The 20,486-nt window shown below is 43.5% G+C and overlaps 2 protein-coding genes across 4 annotated transcripts in view; one reads left to right on the top strand and one right to left on the bottom strand.

Moving 5' to 3' along the window:
• Window positions 1–2,444: 2,444 nt before the first annotated feature.
• On the top strand, window positions 2,445–2,834 carry LOC311176595 (mitochondrial pyruvate carrier 2-like; the record flags this gene model as incomplete). Its single annotated transcript, XM_084242251.1, has 1 exon — window positions 2,445–2,834. One exon carries the CDS (start codon window positions 2,445–2,447, stop codon window positions 2,832–2,834), a length of 390 nt encoding a protein of 129 aa, XP_084098377.1.
• A 10,314-nt stretch (window positions 2,835–13,148) lies between these two features.
• PHACTR4 (phosphatase and actin regulator 4) overlaps window positions 13,149–20,486 on the bottom strand; it is a gene marked incomplete at both ends in the record, with an annotated part of 35,197 nt that continues 27,859 nt past the window's right edge. For all 3 annotated transcript variants that reach the window (XM_084243567.1, XM_084243566.1, XM_084243568.1), the window contains 4 exons: window positions 13,149–13,229; window positions 14,317–14,454; window positions 16,051–16,112; window positions 17,649–17,704. In XM_084243567.1, coding sequence (XP_084099693.1) covers window positions 13,149–13,229; window positions 14,317–14,454; window positions 16,051–16,112; window positions 17,649–17,704 — 337 coding nt within the window. The remainder of the gene's footprint in view (window positions 13,230–14,316; window positions 14,455–16,050; window positions 16,113–17,648; window positions 17,705–20,486) is intronic.

Below are 20,486 nucleotides of genomic sequence, written 5' to 3'. Positions count from 1 at the left end.
CCTCAGCAGTGTCTTTGTTCCGTCTGCCTGTTCTGCTCTCTGCTCTGTCTCTGGTGAATTCTCTCACCCTCCTGCACCTCTGACCTATACCACAGTTCTTGTATAAATAAATAAATCTTTAAAAAAAAATGTAACTAGTAAGGTATAGCCAGCAAAAGTATCCTTCAAAAAATGTTGGGAAAAAAAATGGTGAAACTAAGATACTTTCTGAACACACACACACATACACACAAGCTGAAAGAATTCATTACCAGTAGGCCTACAATAAAAGAAATTTTTTTTAAAAGATTTATTTTTATTTCTACAAGAGCTGGGGTACAGTCCAGTGTCGCGGGAGGGTGAGAGGATTTGGCCCGCAGACCTCTCCTGCCGCCCGCTGCTCCCCTCAGCAGTGTACTTCGGTCCTTCTGCCTGCTCTGCTCCCCACTCTGGCTCTGGTGAATTCTCTCACCCTCCTGCGCTTCTGACTGTACCCAGTGCTTGTATAAATAAATAAATAAATATTAAAAAAAAAAAAAAAAAGAACAGGCAGACTGATGGAATACACTGCTGAGGAGAGCAGTGGGCGAGACAGGAGAGGTCTGCTGCGCCATGTGGGACTCTCCCTGGCCGGCCAGGAATCGAACCTGCACCGCAGAGGCTGTGGACACATCCCAGTGCTGCGCTCAACCCTCTGCGCCACCATGGAGGCCCAATAAAGGTAATGTTAAAGGAAGACCTTTGGGCAGAATGAAAATGGTACCAGATAAAAATATGGTTCTACAAAAAGGGATGAAGAGGTCTGGAAATGTAACTATATGAGTAAATATCTATGTTTTTTTTCTTTTTAAACCCTTCAAAAATGACAACTGCCTATTTAAGCAAAAATAATGTATTGTGGATGTTATAATGTATATAGATATTGTATGACAACTATAACAAAGAATATGGGGTTCTCATAAGTGAGATGACAAAATATCAGTTAAATATAGACTCTGATAAGGTATAAATTCTAAAGCAATCACAAAATAGTTATGGCTAGTAAGCCAACAAGGAAAATAGATTGAATAAAAAAGACTAAATTTTTAAAAAGCACAGAAAAGAGAGCGCAAAAGGAACAAAGAACAGATGAAACAAAACCCAAGAAGATGCAAAGCTAAGCACATTAATTAAAATAAATATGGTCTAAACATTCTAAAAGGCAGATGTTGTCATAATAAAAAAAAAGCAAAACCAACTACACACTGCCTACAAGAAACACACAAATAGGTTAAAAATAAAAAGGTAGAAAAAGACATTCTGTGTTAGGGCCTCCCTGGTGGTGCAAGGGGTTAAGCACCGCACTATGAAGCAATCCACAGCCTCTGCAGCTGGCCAGGGAGAAACCACATGGTGAGACAGACCTCTCCTGGCTCGCCCACTGCTCCCCTCAGCAGTGTATTTCAGTCAGTCTGCGTGTTCCGCTCCCCACTCTGTCTCTGGTGAATCCTCTCACCTCCACCCCCCCCTGCCCCCGCATCTCTAGCCTGTACCCCAGCTCTTGTATGCATAAATAAATAAATCTTAAAAAAAAAAAAAAGACATTCTGTGTTAACAGTCAAAAGAAAGTTGCACTGGCTAATTTAATAGCAAAGTAGATTTTAGAGTGTCATTGAAATGATGGTAATTTTATGACAAAGGAATCATCAAAATGCACTATCCTAAACATATATGCTATGAACAGAGCTTCAAAATACATAGCAAAAACTGACAGAACTTTTAATAGACAAATATCCTACTTTTTTTTTTTAAAGATTTATTTATTTATACAAGCACTGGGTAAAGTCAGAAGCGCGGGAGGGTGAGAGAATTCACCAGAGCCAGAGCTGGGAGCAGAGCAGGCAGAAGGACCGAAGTACACTGCTGAGGGGGAGCAGCGGGCGGCAGGAGAGGTCTGTGCACCATGTGGGACCCTCCTCTGGTGGCCAGGGAGCGGCTGGGGATCCAACCCGCGCTAAGGAGGCTGCCTGCAGCTTCGCAAACCAGCGCTCAACTGCCGCGCCACCGGGGAGGCCCTCAATATCCTACTCTTAATCGTTGATGGAACAAGCAGACAGAAACCAGCAAGTAGATAGTATAACACATTCAACTAATTTAAGTTGATTGACATTTATGGAATACCCTTCTTCACATTCACCTTGCTTTCTTTAAAATACACGTCCTTTCCAAGTGCACATGAAACATGTACCAAGATAGACCATATTCTGGGATATAGAAAAATCTCGACAAATTTAAAAGCTCTAGCCAGCTCAGCTTTCTCTCAGCCTGGGCCCTTGGGCAGCTCACAGTGGGGAGGCTGAATGGAAGGGTACCCTAAGGGAGGGGACGGAAGGTGCTGTGACTGGGGAAAGTGACAAGCTGCTTTTCATTGCCAATCAGGGACAAGGACACGGACACTTGCTGCCCACGAACTGTCATTTGTGAAGATGTCAACTGCTGGTGGCTCCCGAGGCCTGAGGGCCACCTACCACCAAGTCCTGGATAAAGTGGAGCTCTTGCTACCAGAGAAATTGAGACCATTTTACAACCACCCAGCAGGTCCCAGAACCGTTTTTTTCTGGGCTCCAGTTATGAAATGGGGATTAGTGTGCGCTGGATTGGCTGACTTGGCCAGACCTGCAGAAAAACTTAGCACGGCTCAATCTGCTGTTTTGATGGCTACAGGGTTTATTTGGTCAAGATACTCTCTTGTAATTACTCCAAAAAATTGGAATCTGTTTGCTGTTAATTTCTTTGTTGGGTCAGCAGGAGCCTCTCAGCTCTTTCGTATTTGGAGATATAAACAAGAACTAAAAGCTAAAGCACACAAAAAATAAAAGTTCCTGACCACTCAAGCAATGAAGATGTGAATTTAGTCACTGGGACCCAATTTGATTAACTAGTTATTTGATGAAGTTATGCTAACTGTGCCAACACTTGTAAGGTATTGAAAAAACATGTAACTGTAATTGGTAGCTACTACTTGATTAAGTAAATAGAAAAATAAAGCAAACTTTTCAGACTCTATAGAGATGCAGATCTTCAAAATCCACCCTGTGACCCTGGATAGGTAAGAGAATCTTTGTCTTCCTTTTCTAGAATGGATTTAATCAAAGACCCTACACAGTATTGGGCTGTTGTAAGGATTAAAGAATGCATAATGCATGGTAAATTCTTATCAAATGTCAAGTACTATCATAAAGATGTGGGTTCCATCCACTGGAAAGGGGTAAGAGGAAATCAATGCCAGGGGCTCTTGCGCCCCAGGAAACTACTCATCCCTGCTTCAGTATTTCCCAGTCAAATAAAGCCACACACGTTTATAATTCATTACAACTGTTTTATGGAGTAGTGGTTACATTAGCTTCATAAAAAAGTTCTGTAGCTTAAACCTGGCAGAAATGGTATTGCTATCACCTCAATTTGAGGTGACAGGAAGTAGGTGAAGCAGAGATTCTGTAGTCCATTGTCTTGCTCAGACCCATGCTCAACCACTTTTATGTAACTTGGACACATTGAACTCCAACTTGTTTACTCATGTGCAAACTGGGCAGAGAATCTCCTTCACAGAGGGGTGTGGAATAATGAAATATGCATCTAGTAATCTTACCACTTTCTAATTCAATTAGTATTTCACATGATTTTGAAATAAAGTTCAAATCCTAGTTCTGCTATTTAAGAGTCATTTTGGACAAGTTACTAATCCTTCAAAATCCCTTTTTTCCCCCCAGAGAGTTAGGGTGGTTGAATGAGAAAACCCTGCTTTAGTAGTAGAGATAGCTTCAAACTATTCATCCGACAAAAAAATTTATTGGAAACCAATCCCATTTGAAAAGCCAGATAAGCTCAATATACTTATGAGACTTTAACTTTCCACAAATATTCTCATTACAACCCCACCATAGCTAACTTTTTACTAACTCATTTCTATGGCTGAGGAATTTAAATACAAAGTGGCTTGCCAAGATCACATCAACAGCAAGTTAGTACTATCAAGATTCAAACCCAGGGCCTCTCTGGTGGCGCAGCGGTTGAGTGCTGGGCTGCGAAGCTGCATGCAGCCTCTGCAGCGCCGGTTAAATAATACCTGGCCGCCTGACCGCAGACCTCTCCTGCGGCCCGCTGCTCCCCTCAGCAATGTACTTCATCTTGTCTGCCTGTTCTGCTCTCCGCTCTGGTGAATTCCCTCACTCTCCCGCGCTTCTGACTGTACCCAGTGCTTGTATAAATAAATCTTAAAAAAAAAATTCAAACCCAGTCAGTCTCACTCCAAGTTTGGCAATGGGTATGTTGGCACACATGGGGTTTAAAAAAAAAGGATCCTAAGAGCCTGTTCAGAAAAATGTCTACAGGCAAGTTCCTTGCAAGCTTATTTAGCAAAGGGGTCATGACAGAGCACCTGCTGAGAGCTTTGTTTCAGCTAATTTAGATAATTGGGAAGACAAATGCCATGTTCCTTTCTGCCCAGCTTTAGATAACCAGCTCAATCCTTAAGATTTCCTTGGAAATTATAAACTTTCTGATCATAGGGAAAAAGCCAACACTACTCATTTTACTTAGCTCCTCTCCAAAGACGTGGAAATGACACCAAGAGAAAGAAAACACTGATCATAGGAATAGAAAGGTCAACAGGACCTGGCAGCAGTTTCCATTCTTTGGAGATAGCTTTGGGCCATTTGCCTTTTCTGTTCTTGAGTTTTCCCAAAGTAGGCTAGACCAACAACCTGAAGTGTGATTAACATGCCAAATGCATATAGTATTAACTGTAATAATTTCAACACTACTCCTTGGAACCCAATCCTCTCCCAGGTGCTGCTTCACATTTGTGGCTAGAGTAGAACTAGCCCATTCTCATACTGTGGCCCCAATATACATCACCCCAAAACCCACACCCAGACAGAAACTTGTCCCTGATGGCTTAATTGGACTGCTCCACCTCCCCCTCGTCCATTTAGTCCCACTAGAGATATAAGACTACCTTCTGGATGGTTTCCCGCTAACTCCCATCCTTCAGGGTCTTAAGTCCTCCTTTTAATGTTAGCACCCTGCACAGGGGGGAATGACAACACTTCCATTGTGACTCTATCTCACATCACTTGTAGGTTGGTCCGGCTTTTTACCAGGCTAAAGCACCACTTGGACACAGAAATAGATGCTCAGCTAGCATAATAGCTGGACAGTTTTTTTTTATCTTTTGCCAAATATTGCAGCTAGAATCAATTTGTCTGTACACCCAGATCTTACTGAGCACCAACTAGTCGAAATCTGAGACACCTAAATTTGATAGGTACCCCAGGCAGCTTTGAATTTAACCACTAACATTTATAATGGAAATCTACCTGTTCCCAATTTAATGAACTAGGAATCAACATACTGTTTATCCAGGAAATAGAAACCAATCAGAATCTTGAAAAGCAGTTCAACACTTTGACTTATGCCATACATCTCCACACACAAAGAAACCACAAAACTGTACACAGTAACCTTTATTGTAATTCATATACATAAGAAACTGGCAGATGTTCTTAATACAAGGCAGCTAAGAATTTCATGGACACATTTTCTATTAATGCAGCTTAAAAAATCCACTGAGAAAGGCAAAAACTAACGTATGTCGTCATGCACAACTTTTTACCCCATCAGTACTCTGAAAGTGTCTCTGGGCCTCTCAGGTGGAAGTACTATAAATAGACTCTACTTACCAAGGGTCTTCTTGAAGTCCTTAAACATTTCAAGGGGCACAGGAGGAATAGAACATTCTACTAATCTAGAGGGAAAGGTGTGGTTCTATGGCTAATGCAGTTCTAACCCACTCCACTTTGATACAGTCTTAAGTTGCTGATCTTTTTATCACCCAAGTCAATTCTACCTGCCAAATAAAGCAGCATCCACAAGCATTAAGAGCAAACTGAAAGGTGAGGTTCCTCTTCTCTCCTAAATGGAAACAAAAACAAAAAAAACCCCAGGAAGATTAGGATTCTATTTACAATCTTTCTTAAACGTAAAAATTTTAGTACATTAGATGTTTCCTGCATGGTTTGTCTCCTCAGTCATAGTCCAGCGGACTCTGAGAAGCTGTAGGAATATGCAGGCGCAGACTAGAGCCCAGCTTTATCTCCAACGTCGTGGAAAGGGACTATACATCATGGGGCAGTGCCCTTTGCTCCCATTCGCCACCTGGACAGAGCCCGGGAGAGCGACCTCCCGGGGTATCCACGTTGGAACACCCAGCTAAAGTGCAATAACAAACATCAAACATCCCTGATCACCATCAACATTTGCCATCCCCCACCACGGGCAATTAAGATTTATATAACCCATATCACTGCAGCCAGGCAATTAGCAAAGAGTTATTGCTAATACTCTTTAGCAATAAAGTAAATTTAAATCATGGCATTAAAAACAGGTGCTATGGTACTTAACAGACTATTTAAGCATAAATCTAACTACAGACATGCCCACAGAATAGCAGCCAAATCCATATCTGGGTGTATTTAACAATATAAGTGTTTTCATAAGACTGAACTCACAATGACAAACAATCCTAAAGCATTTACTTACCTCCAAGTCAGGGTATCTGGTATCTTGCACAGCCCTGCAAAAACAAGATAGGGACTTAAACCCAGCTATCCAAAACCGATGAATCCCAAATTTTGTTTGCATCAACCTAAATCCAGACTGTGCTGAAGCTGTTTCCTGCATGGTTTGTCTCCTCAGTCATGGTCCAGAGGACTCTGAGAAGCTGTAGGAATATGCAGGCGCGGACTCAGGGCCCAGCTTTATCTCCAACGTCGTGGAAAGGGACTATACATCATGGGGCAGTGCCCTGTGCTCCCGTTCGCCACCTGGACAGAGCCCGGGAGAGCGACCTCCCGGGGTATCCACGTTGGTTACAGTACACGGTACATTGCACGAGAAAGCAGTTTAATTCAGCTGGTAGCTGAATGACACCCTATGTAGGAAATTATTCTGGATTCCCATTAATTATCAGCGAAATTACAAGTCCAAGATTTATCAGCAATCAGGTGCCAGTGAAGAACGCAGGTAACCGGAACCTATCCAGAAACCTCCCCAGGTGAGAAACACACTGCCCAAGACACGTTAAGTCGACACGGACAGTAAGCTTTATCTGCAGTCCTAAGGCAAGTGGCAGCGTAATAGAGCAGCCATTTTCAGAAAAAATCGAATCCTGCATGAATAAAACGTCCTGCACCCAGCTGCGGCCGACGAGTCACCTTGAAGGCAGAGAACACGGGCTTCAGGGGCAGCAGCGGAGGGCGACGGGGGGCAGGGGCCGGCGCACTCGGCGTCCAGGCGCGCGCGGCAGCAGCCCCCGGGTCTCGGCCCGCGCCGGCCGGTTAGGGTCCAGGGCCGGGGCGCGCTCGGCCTCCGGGGCCACGTCCCGCCAACCACACGTGCAAGTGCAGCCAGCACGAACGCTGCTGCTGAGAACCGCTTTTTCAAACAGTAACGATCCCCAAAATCAGGACTGTTATAAGACCCGGTTCGCTAAACCCAAACCCAGAGGACTACAGAGGTGCCTAACACTCACCGCACAGCAGCGCAGCCCAGCCACGTGCTCTCCGCAAAAGACTGAGCAGCGCCCGAGCATCCGTATTTATACCTTCCGAAGCGCCAGGAAGTCAAGGAATGCCTATTGCGCCTGCGCTGCCCCGTGCACGGAGGCATGCGCAGTTACGAAACCAGGAATTCGCTAAGGGTGCTGGGAAGCTACTATAGGTTAAGCTCCACCCCTACGTGGGCTCAGAGAAATCTCGCGACACTAGATCCTTCCCGCGAGACCTTGCAAAGGCAGTAAATGACAGAGGCTTTTTGAAGGGTGCGGTGTGACAGGTACCCGGCGCCTTGCACGTTTACTTTTCTTTGCTTCCTTCACCCTGTGTGGGGGATATGCTGTTAAATATACTCGCCATAAAAGAGCTTTGCAAAATAGAAAAAGACCTCTAACAGATTTTCTTTGCCTTTTTCACTGTGTTGGCTGCGCTGATGTTGTAAGATGAAATGATGGTGACGCCTCCCTGGTGGCACAAGGGGTTAAGCACCGCACTCTGAAGCAATCCACAGCCTCTGCAGCACGAGTTCGAGCCCTGGCCGGCCAGAGGGCTACCCACATGGCGCGGCAGACCTCTTCTGACACGCCCGCTGCTCCTGTTCTGTTCCCCACTCTGTCTCTGGTGAATCCTCTCACCAACTCGCGTCTCTGGCCTGACACTAGTGGTTCTGATTCAAGGTTTCTTTTTAATCTTTGGTAAAAGGTGATGCATTAATCAAGGTCAGTTTCTGAAGTGACAAGTAGAAAGTGAGTCACTGGTGAGGCTGCCACAATTAAAACCAGGCTGCTGGCTAGAGAGCAGTACATGAGTAAGAACTGTCCTACTGTAATGTCAGCCTAAGGTCTAATTATATGAGGCTTACAGTAAATCCTTGTTCGGACAATTGATTAAGATTCAATTGCTTGTTCTCTCTCTCTTTTTAAAAGATTTATTTATTTATACCAGCACTGGGTACAGTCAGAAGCATGGGAGTGTGAGAGAATTCACCAGAGTCAGAGCGGGGAGCAGAACAGGCAGAAGGATCGAGGTACACTGCTCAGGGGAGCAGCGGGCACGGCAGGAGAGTTCTGTGCACCATGTGGGACCCTTGCCCGTGGCCAGGGATCAAACCAGCGCTGCAGAGGCTGAGGGCAGCTTTGCAGCCCAGCACTCAACTGCTGCGCCACCAGGGAGGCCCTCTTTTTTCTTTTTTATTTTTTTTTAAAGATTTATTCATTCATGCATACAAGACCCAGGGCACAGGCAAGATGTGTGGGAGGGTGAGACAGTGGGGAATAGAACAGGCAGAGTGACAAACACTGCTGAGGGGGGCAGAGGGTGAGACAGGAGGTCTGCTATGCCATGTGGGTAGCTCCCTGGCAGACCGGGATCGAACCCATGCTATGGAGGCTGTGGAGAGCCTCACAGCGCTGCACTCAACTGCCTGTGCCACTATAAGGCCCCAATTGCTTTTTTTTTTTTTTTTAAGATTTATTTATTTATGCATACAAGAGCTGGGGTACAGGCCAGAAGTGTGAGGTGAGAGGATTTACCAGAGACAGAGTGGGGAACAGAACAGTCAGATCGACCAAAGTACACTGCTAAGGGAAGCAGCAGGTGAGTCAGGAGAGGTCTGCTGTGCCATGTGGGTTGCTCCCCGGCCAGCCAGGAATCGAATTCTTGTCTTGCTGTAGAGGCTAGGGACAGCTTCATAGGTTGTCTTAACCCTTTGTGCCACCAGGGAGGCCCCAATTGCTTGTTCTTAAACATACACAAAAATGATTACAGGGCCTCCCCGGTGGCGCAGCGGTAGAGCGCTGGGTTGCGAAGCTGCCCGCGGCCTCTGCGGCGCCGGTTCAATCCCCGGCTGCTCCCCGGCCACCGGAGGAGGGTCCCACATGGCACACAGACCTCTCCTGCCGCCCGCTGCTCCCCTCAGCAGTGTACTTCGGTCCTTCTGCCTGCTCTGCTCCCCACTCTGGCTCTGGTGAATTCTCTCACCCTCCTGCGCTTCTGACTGTACCCAGTGCATGTATAAACAAAACAAACAAACAAGCAAATAAAGAAAAACATGCCTCTATTAAAAAAAAAAAAAAGTGATTACATAATTTGCTTTGACCTTGGGGAAGCAACTTCACCTCTCAGATTCTTTATTGGTAAGTAAGTTTCTGTTTACCTTCCAGGCAACGGGTAGAATAAATAGGATAATAGGTCTAGTATGGTAGATGGACCATAATATGAGATTTGCAGTTGTTTTTCTCTCTGCAGTCTATTCTTTTCTTATACTTGGGCACAAATAGACACAAACTTGATTGACCTTCATTGCTGCCTATATTTAAGGTTCTTACTATTATTTTCCCTCATCCCTAGATAAATATACTTGTTTATCTAGCAATATTCTAGTTATTATTTTTATGCTGATTGAAAATTTTTTGGAATCTGGTAAAACAAACACTTCACCCAGGATAGTTTTAATTCTAAAATACTTTAATAATTAATATTGATAGGAAGACTGATATACAATGCAATTATTTATTTTACAGGAAGATTCTGTACATCAGGGAAAAACATCTTGAAGTACAATACATCAGGGTTTTATTTCTTCTTTACATTATGATGGTGAATTGTTACGTACATGGAAAAGGAACACAAAATCCATTATATATATATATATATATATATATATGTTAAAAAAAAGACAAAACCCACCTGAAAAAACCTGACTCCCAAAGCATCTCATTTCAAAAGAATAGGAATGAGATGAAGGATGAACCAGATTCCTCGGTGGCACATAGAAAGCAGACAAGTAGCTCAGGAAATTAAATCCTGTTTCACTCTTGGCACATTAAGGGAAAAGACAGACAGTGGAAGAAAGGCCTGAAAATGTCATCTCAAGCTACAGAGGGTGCTTGTTTAAACCAAGAAGTCTCCAAACCAACAAGACTGGAAAGGTTAGAAGTTAGCAGTGAATGTGCGGCCACCTTACCTACAGACCTCTAATAACTTTTAGAATCACTTACTTTCCCCTCAGTTGCCCAAATGTTAAGGAGCTTCAAGGAGATGTGAACCTGGTATATCTCCAGAACCATAAAGAATTGATGGTACTGAGAAATTTGAATACTCCCCGACTCCCCATACAGAGAGATGAAACTACTTTTTTTTTTTCTTTAAAAAAAATAGATCCATTCATCCATGCATAAAAGAACTGGGGTATAGGCCAGAGGCATGGGGGGTAAGAGGATTCACCAGAGACAGAGTGGGGAACAGAATAAGAGGACTGACCGAAAAACACTGCTGAGGGGAGCAGTGGGTGAGACAGAAGAGGTCTGCTGTGCCATATGGGTCACTTCCCTGGCTGGGGATGGGACCCGTGCTGCAGCGGCTGCAGACAGCTTCACAGTGCTGTGTCTTAACTCCTTGTGCTATCAGGGAGGCCCAAAAAGTTTTAAGGTCATTTTAGCTTTTTTGTTTTGACCTGATATTCTTGATTCTTCAGCAAATCTTACATGAACATGATAGGAAAAATTGAGAAATACCTACTGAACAATCACATATAGAACAGGGATTGCAGAAGCAGTTTATACTACAGCCACAATTTTCTGAACAATTAAAGAGAAAGCCATTCACCAGTTAAATAGAAACGTTCTTCCACTTAATGTGGATAGGAATTAAAAGAGTGAGGCTGTATGGTTTTTCAATAAAAATTCAAGGAAAGCAACTGTATCTCCCATTTTAGGAAATCACATTTATATTACAAATATAAAAGAGTCAGGATTGAGCCAAAGCCCCCAGGCACCAAGTACACTGGCTACTTGGAAGAGAAGGGGTGAGTGAGGTGGCAGCTGTCAGGGAGGGGCAGCAGGAGTTCAGAGAAGAGCACAGCAGGAGAGAGCTAACAGCACTGAGAAGGGAGCTGCAGTGGGTCAGGAGCACACCCTTCTGACTGTTTCTTCAAAAACCTTTTCCAATGTAGTGCTCCACGTTCCTAGGACCTTGCTGTGATTCTGTCTTGAAGTTTGGGGACTGGGAGGTGGAAGTGCTCTCACAGAGTTGCTATAACTTACAAAGAATATTTTAAGTATCATTGTACAAAAGAGAGACAACAGCCTATAATCTATGAATCAGTTTTTCCCCCAAGTTGTTATTAATATAAAGGCATTTCTGGCTTTTCTTTTGTATAAAGAAAACATATTACTTTCTTATTTTACCAACTTAGAATCTGGATGTAGCTCAGACTGTTTAATAGAGAGGATTGCCATTGTTTCTTCAAGATCATTCTTCTTTGGGGGAAAAAAAATCAGTAAGACCTGTGCCACAGGTCATGGCAGATCCTGAGCTTCTCTCAGACTGGAATGTCCAAGGAGGGTTACTGCTGTGACAAGATGTACAGAGTGGTACTTTCAGCCAACAGGCCAACGTGGTGTGAAGGCAAAGGGCCTGATTCCTCTGCAGGCCCTTTGTCAGAAGGCCAGGGCATCCAGGTTTTCCCCACCACCATTGGATTTGAGGGCAGCAATTCAGTGCCTATGTGGTGGGTCCCACAAGCAGGACAGGGCAGGTAAGGCTCATGGTGGAAGTGTGCCTGAGAGCAGGCAATCATCTTGTGGCGGGGATGTGGTGCAGCCAATCAAACTTGGAACCTGCAAGTGATACAGAAATATGGTGGCTGGTGAGGAAAGACCCCTCAAATATGCTGCAACGTGATAAGGTTCAAAAGCACTGACGAAGTGTGTTTGGTTTTGCCCAAGGCAGCACGTGAAAATTTGTTCCAGTGAAAAAAGATACATTCATAGAAGTGCTGTTCACTCCAGAACTCTATCCCAGAGGACTCAATCTGGCTGTGCTCAGAAGTACAGATATTCCATCATGACACTCTGGAGACTGGAGCAGCCAAAGCAGCGCAGTTTTGGGGGTTGTTGAGTTCCTTTCTGACTTCAGCCTCATGGACGATGGTAGCTGAAACAGACAATCAAAATAGCCAAGTTACAAGATATTGTAGATTGTTTTGCTATTCTTAAAGTAATAGAAATGTCATGTACTAATAAAAAAAAAATTAGTGGCAATGGATACTCCTAACCTCCTTTCTTCTTGAAGTTCCCTTCTCTTGGCTTCTTTTTTGTGTGTGTGTGTGTGACTCTCGCCAGCAGCCGGGGAACGAACCGGCACCGCAGAGGCTGCGGGCAGCCTCGCAGCCCAGTGCTCAACCGCTGTGCCACCAGAGGCCCTCTTAGCTTCTTTAATACTATCTTTTCCCTAGTTTTCTTTCTTCCCCAATTGCTTTCCTCAACATGCCTTCCTGTTTCATTTTCCTCTGTCCACCCTTCAAATGCAAATCAATTTTCCCCCTAAGAAACACTACTTTTCTCCTGTCTCTTTAGACCCTGCTTTCTCCCTGGACTCCAGGCTGAAATCCAACTATTTTTTAGTCATCTCCACCTCAATGTGTCCTATGCTCGTCAACTCAACTTAAATACTTTCAGTGTGTTTATTGTCTGCTTTCCTCTCAGAGTAAAAGCTACTGAGGGCAGGGACTTTATTCTGTTTGTTGCTGTATCCAAAGCACTTAACCCCCTATTATGGTGTCTGATTTTTTTGGTCTTACCGTGTAAAATGCTTGCTCTCTTCATGAACCTCCATCTCTGAGCTTTTAAATTCATTTAATTCTTTTCTTATGGCAGCCTGCGGAATAGAAACAAAAATGCTTCAGTCTGCTACAGTATAGCAGTGTGATTTGCCATGTATTCTCTACAGTGCTTAACTCTGGGAGTGGATGCAATCTGTGCTGGGCACTGGAAGGGAAGAAGCCAGTCAACACACTGAGCCGAGCTCTGAGCTCAACGCAGAGCCCCTTCCCTGACACCAGTCACCTCATGGTAAAATTTCCAGTTAAATCAAAAACAGCTGAGGAGCTGAAGAGATGCACTGTAGCTTTTATAGTCAGATACGAGTAATTACTAAAATATACCACCCAAACTCTGCCCAACCAAACATAACCACTGTTAAGAATGTATTTTAGGACCTCCCTGATGGCACAAGGGGTTAAGATGCCACCTATGAAGCAGTTTGCAGCCTCTGCAGCACGAGTTTGATGGCCGGCTGGCCAGGGAGCAACCCACATGGCGTAGCAGACCTCTCCTGCCTCGCCTACTGCAGTGTACTTTGGTCGATCTGCCTGTTCTGTTTCCCACTCTGTCTCTGGTGAATCCTCTTACCCTCCTGTACCCCAGCTCTTGTATGCATAAATAAATCTTTAAAAAAAATTGTGTTTTATTTACTTGTGTGACGAGAAGCAGGGAATTTCCTTTTTTTTTGGCTTTGTGGTAGTGGAGTCATTTGTATATAGTTTTGGTTTTTATTTTATTTATTTTTTAAAAGATTTTTTATTTATACAAGCACTGGGATACAGGCCAGAGGCACAGGAGGGGAGAGAATTCACCAGAGACGGAGCAGAACAGGCAGAAGGACCGAAATACTCTGCTGAGGGGAGCAGCGGATGAGGCAGGAGAGGTCTGCCCCGCCATGTGGGGATCTCCCTGGCCAGCCAGGAATTGAACTGGCACTGCAGAGGCTGTGGACAGCTTCACAGTGCTGCGCCCAACCCGCTGCGCCACCAGGGAGCACCAGTTTTGGTTTTTAATCTTAGCATTTTGTGTCTTGATTGAAAATTAAATATATCCAAAGTAAAAATTTTATTTATGGTTTCTGCTTTTGGTGTCTTCTTAAAAATAGAGAAAGAGAGAGAGAATTGAGAAAGTGAGAGAGTTACCTTGTCAGCAGGGGTCAGTTTGGTCCAGGGTTTGTCAGCTCGCCGATCATAATCTTGAGCATCTGTTACCTCCACATATTCATTAAACCTCAGAATCTTCCTAGCAAGTAGTTCAGCCACAGTCGGCCTTTGACTGAGCTGAAAGACAGGAGCCTCTCAGTTCACTCTTCCACAATTTAGGCATGAATCACATTCAAATTGCTCCTAACTGTGCCTCAACCATTGCTGCCCATCACAGTCACCTGGGGGCCTTTCATACACTACTGATTGCTGGTTTCATCCCCCAGTTAAACTTCTCAAAGCTTAACTATGCATACAAGTCATCTGGGGATCTGGCTAAAATGTGGATTCTGATTAAACAGGTCAGGGGTGGGGCTGAAGCTCTTACAAACTCCCAAGTGATGCCAATGCTGCTGGCGAATGGGCCACATTTTGGGTAGTGAAAGGACTAGGGTTATAAATGCATATATAAAAATACATCAGAAAGTGAATGTATTTAATATGAAGGCAGTATCTATTAGTGGGTAATATTAAGGGGGAACTTTATTTGAACATTGTAGGGTAAGGTAAAAGTATCAGGCTTTTCTGCCCTCCCGTCATTAGGATAGATGACGGAACCCTGTGGTCCCGAATGCATGCCTGATGGCGGGCACCTGGAGTAGGGTGTGGGCATATGTAGATGGGATTCACCTGGGCTAAGACTGGGCTTTTAAGGGCGGCGTCACCGGGACGCCAGTAGAAGCCGAGAGAACGCCAGAGAATGCTAGAGAGCGCAGAAAGAGTGAAGACTTGCTGGGGGCTGGGAGGCCTCCCCACCCCCCGGCACCCCTGCCTGCTGTGTACCTGGTAAATTCCAATAAAAGCCTGCAAAACCCACTGAGGGTTTCAGGATTCCTCCTTTACCCGGTCTGCTGGATCAGAAAACCTGCACTGTGTCCATTTCTGCCCTTACAAACATGAATAATGTCCAGAACACCAGATTCTGTAGCAAATTATGATTTAAGGTGACACAATTGGTAACCTGCTCAATCTGAGGGTAATCAAATCCAGCCATGACCTCTAGATACCCTCACTCTATCAAGGATACTTCCTTTGCTCCTGGGGAAGGAGAGAAGTAGAAGATATCAGGAAGAAAATGTCTATATCCTTTGCTCTGGGAATACTTGTAAATCTTAAGAAATATCTAGAGAACTCAGGCTAAATTAGCATTTACATGGGGTAATTATTATTATGGTGGGAAGGAAAGGGAAAAGGGATGAATACAAAGTTTAACTGTTAACACAGGTTTGGTACAGAAGATTCTATGCTGACTGACCCTGTCACCCAGGAGCCTCGTTACTTGTTCATACTTTTCAAGTATTTCTTAGGGTCCATTCAATTCACTCGCTGATTAGAAAACAACCTGTCTGCACCACAAAATTGAATGCTACATCCTCTTCCTGTTACCATCCTTATTTTTTAACAGGTTTTATTACGTACATCAAAATCCCAAGTCTACCAAAGAAAAGGCCAAAATCTATCCGGTTGAATATTTATTGAGCACCTACTTGTACCAGGTTTTTAAAATAGTAAATATGAAAAAGAAACCAACACCCTTGTTATGCTGTACTATTTTCCATAAGGTACTATATTTTCACAGCAATCAAAGGCAACTCAAATTCATTTTTTTTCCAATCAAAATAGGTCAAACACAAGACACGCAGTCAGTCTGAAACCAAACACTGGGCAGCGTACCTTTCTAGTGAGCCGGCGTTTAATCTCTCGTTTTTCTGCCTGACGATCAGCTTCGTTTTTAGCTATAGTTGACAAAAACAAGAATGTTACTTCAAAACAGCAATTTACATATCCAACTTTTCATAAAATACAACACCTCTACTTTTTTAGAGGCTCTAAGCGAGGATAAAATACAGACTTGGGGCCTGTATCAGGTGATGGCTCATCAAGACAATTTTCTTGTCAACTGGCGAAATCAAATACTTAAGAGCAAGGATCAGCAAGTCATGGTACTAAATCTAGTCAGCCACTTGTATTTTTACTGCACATGAGCTATGAGTGTTCTTTACATTTTTAAATGTAAATGTTATTTACATTTTAAATTCAAAAACCATTATGAATGGTTTGATAAGTTTTCTCTAAGAATAACCTAGCAGGATCCTTGCTCTAGAGTAACCACTAAGAATAGAGAATGGAGAGCACACTAAACTTTTGTGTGATACTCTATGGAGGCTCCCACAGTAAAATTCACTAAGAGACTGTCAAAGTTTATATAATGATCCCTTAGTATCCACAAGGGATTGGTCCCAACTGCACCTCATACAAAATTCAAGAATGCTCAAGTTCCCTATATAAAATGGTACATTTGCATATGATCCACATATATCCTCTTGTATAACTTTAAATAATCTCTGGATTAATTATGCTATCTATACAGTATAAATGTTACATAAATAGTTGTTATACTACGTTTTTTAGGGAATGACATAAAAAAAATCTGTACATGTTCAGTACAGATGCAACTACTGTGGGTCTACCTATATAAGTACTTGTCTTTGATCTGTGTTGGTTGAACTGGTGAATGCAAAACTTGTGGGGGGCTTTCTCTACTCCAAATGGTAATGAAGGAATAGGGGAGGACTGTTCAAACTTAGCATGTTCACAAGTAACCCAATAAAGCCTAATCTGCTTCAATGTGGAGGTTTTAAGGCCAAATTTCACCCTATAATCTAGCAAAGTAAATCAAATCTGTACTAGATTAGAATGTGATTTCGGGAAGTTAGTTACAAAAACAGAGAGCAAATTAAACACAGGGTCTTATTTTGTGATTGTACTGAGATGAAAGTTTTAAGAGATCAAACAGGCAGGAAGACGCTGCACCGGGACTTGCATTTGTTCCACCAGGAACAGGAAGGTCCTCTCCAAATACAGGCACCATCTTATTTCCCTGAAGACAGAGAAAAGTTGGGCAGCAACTTTTATAGCACTGTCAAATCTCCCCAAATGCCCAAGGTGGCCTCAAGATACTATGAGAACATTAAAACACAAATTTCTGGAGTATCCCAGCACACTAAATAATACCATAGGGACAGTTTGAACACGAAACTGGAGGAACACTGTTCCCTCTGGGGTAGAAATATGCAAACTGTTTCCTCACTAGAACACCCTTTCCTCAACCCCTGTAGAAAATGCATCTCTTCTCTGTTGTGTACGTTAAAGCCAAAAATACATAAAGAAAATCTGTACAACTTTATCAGTGGCTATGAGCATTCACATTTTTGGTGACTTCTGCAAGTTTGCTTTAAAAAAAGCAAACTTTTTGCCATAGAAGGACTTACGTTGCAGTATGTTTCTTTGTTCTAATTCCTCTGGGGTTGGTCTTTGACTTAGTCGTCTAGAAAGGAAATAAACAAGGTATTGCTTACATTAAACCTCCAATTCTAAACTGTTTATGAAGATTTTTTTTGACTATATGTTAATCCCCACACTAGCAAGAAATCAATAAATTTCAAGCTATTTTGATATCTCATTATTTTATCTGATTGTTTATGAAACAATTTTCAGGTTTTAAGCATTAATACAGCTATTACAGCATAAGAAGGAATTGTACAAGCAAGTAGGAGGCCAGTATTCTAGTTCTAGCTCTGAAGCCAATAAGCGCTATTACCACAAACAGAATGTACTCATCTTTAAAGTGAAGATCTGAACTGAACCGGTAGCTCCCAAACAAATTTGCTCCTTCAGCAAATCTGATAAAAACAGATCCTTAAGGCATATTAACAGAAATTCTGATTTAGGAAACCAAGATGAGGACTGAGATTTTACATATACATGTTTTTTTCCATTTTCTAAAGTTTCATTTTGTGATGCTTCCCATGTGACTCTAGTGTCCCTCTTTAGTTTATAAATTGATAGTTTAGGAACCATGGGAATTTAAAGTCTCTTTTTAGAGTGATATTCTGTAACTGTGATTTTTTTTAAAGATTTATTTATTTATACAAGAACCGGGGTACAGTCAGAGGTGCGGGAGGGTGAGAGAATTCGCCAGAGACAGAGCGGGGAGCAGGACAGGCAGACAGACTGAAGACACTGCTGAGGGGAGCAGCGGGCGTGACAGGAGAGGTCTGCCGCACCATGTGGGATTCTCACTGGCCGGCCAGGATCGAACCCACCCTGCAGAGGCTGCGGACAGCTTCATAGCGCAGCACTCAATCCGCTGCGCCACCGGGGAGGCCCTGTAACTGTGATCTTAATTTCAGTCCTCTCTGAAATATCTGATGAAGCTTCTCGTTTCATCAACAGTTCTGATGTCACTAACCAATGACAACTTGCCACTTCTGAAATCAGCGAGTTACTCGTTTCATATTTTTAATTTATACTTCTCAGATAGTATCTGAACTGTATAGCTAGTATCTTAACAAATCCATCACACTTGTATTTGTTTCCTAGGGCTGCTGTAACAAATTACCACAAACTGGGTGGCTTGAAATAACAGAAATTTATTCTCTCACTGTTCTAGAGATCACAAGTCCAAAGTCAAGGTAATGGCAAGGTTGGTTCCTTCTAGAGGGCCTGAGGGAGAATCTGTTCCAGGCCACTGTCCTAGCTTCAAGTGGTTGTGAAGCAATCATTGGTGTTTCTTTGGCTTTTAGCTGCATTACTCCACTCTCTACCTCCACAGACACATAGCATTCTCTCTGTCAGTGTTTTGTGTCTGTGTCCAATTTTCCATCATTTTATAAGAACACCTGTCATTGTATCAGAGTCTAGCCTAATCCAGTAGGATTTTATCTTAACTTGATTTTATCTTCATAAACTCTCCTTCAAAATAGGGTCAGATTTCATAGATACCAGAGGTTAGAATTTTTTTTTTTTTTTAAGATTTATTTTCACGTATTTATGCATCCAAGAACTGGGGTATAAGCCAGAGGTGCGGGGGGTGAGAGGATTTATCAGAGACAGAGTGGGGAACAGGTGGATCTACTGAAATACACAACCGAGGGGAGCAGCAGGAGAGACAGCAGAGTCTGCTGTGCCATGTGGGTCAGTTCCCTGACTGGGGATAGAACTCGTGCTGCAGTGGCTGCCGATGGCTTCATAGTGCTGAGACTTAACCACTTGTGCCCCCAGGGAGGCCATAAATAAAATAAATCTTAAAAAAAAAAATTTAATACTGAGACTTCTGATCTATGAATATGGTATTTTTCTGTTTAGTTAATGTCTTTCTTTTCTTTTTCTTTTTTAAAAAAGATTTATTTATTTTTGCATACAGGAACTGGGGTATAGGCCAGAGGTGTGGGGGGTGAGAGGACTCACCAGAGATAGAGTGGGGAACAGAACAGGCAGACTGACTGAAACACACTGCTGAGGGGAGCAGCAGGGGAGAGAGAAGAGGTCTGCTGCGCCATGTGGGTAGCTCCCTGACCAGGGATCGAACTTGTGCTGTAGTGGCTGCGGACAGCCCCACAGGTTGCATCCCAACCCCCTGCACCACCAAGGAGGCCCTGTCTTTATTTTCTTAAGCAGTTATATTATAGTTTTTAGTGTACAGGCCTTACACAGTATTTTGTCAGATTTATCCATGTATAGTTAAAGATTTATATTGCTACTGTAATTTTTTTTAATTTTTTAATAATTTTTCTTGATGTTTCTTTCTTTCTTTCTTTCTTTTTTTAAAGATTTGTTTTTATTTATTTATACAAGCACTGGGTACCATCAAGAAGCGTGGGAGGGTGAGAGAATTCCCCAGAGCCAGAGCGGGGAGCAGTGCAGGCAGAAGGGCTGAAACACACTGCTGAGGGGAGCAGCGGGCAGCAGGAAAGGTCTGCGTGCCGTGTGGGACCCTCCTCCGGTGGCCGGGGAGCAGCCGGGGATCGAACTGGTGCTGCAGAGGCTGCGGGCAGCTTCGCAACCCAGTGCTAAACCGCTTCGCCACCGGGGAGGCCCTGCTACTGTAAATTGTTATTGAAAATTAGTCTTGGGCATCCCCTGGTGGCACAGCGGTTGAGCACTGGGCTGCAAAGCTGCCCGCAGCCTCTGCAGCGCTGGTTCAATTCCTGGCCCCTGGAGAGGGTCCCACATGGCGCGACAGACCTCTCCTGCCACGCCCGCTGCTCCCTTCAGCAGTGTATTTTGTCAGTCTGCCTATTCTGTTCCCCACTCTGGCTCTGGTGAAT

The sequence above is a fragment of the Talpa europaea genome (assembly GCF_964194135.1).
Source record: "Talpa europaea genome assembly, chromosome: 9".
NCBI classification, from domain to species: domain Eukaryota; kingdom Metazoa; phylum Chordata; class Mammalia; order Eulipotyphla; family Talpidae; genus Talpa; species Talpa europaea.
Note: the sequence above shows the minus strand (reverse complement) of the source record. Positions and strands in the feature narration are given on the sequence as shown.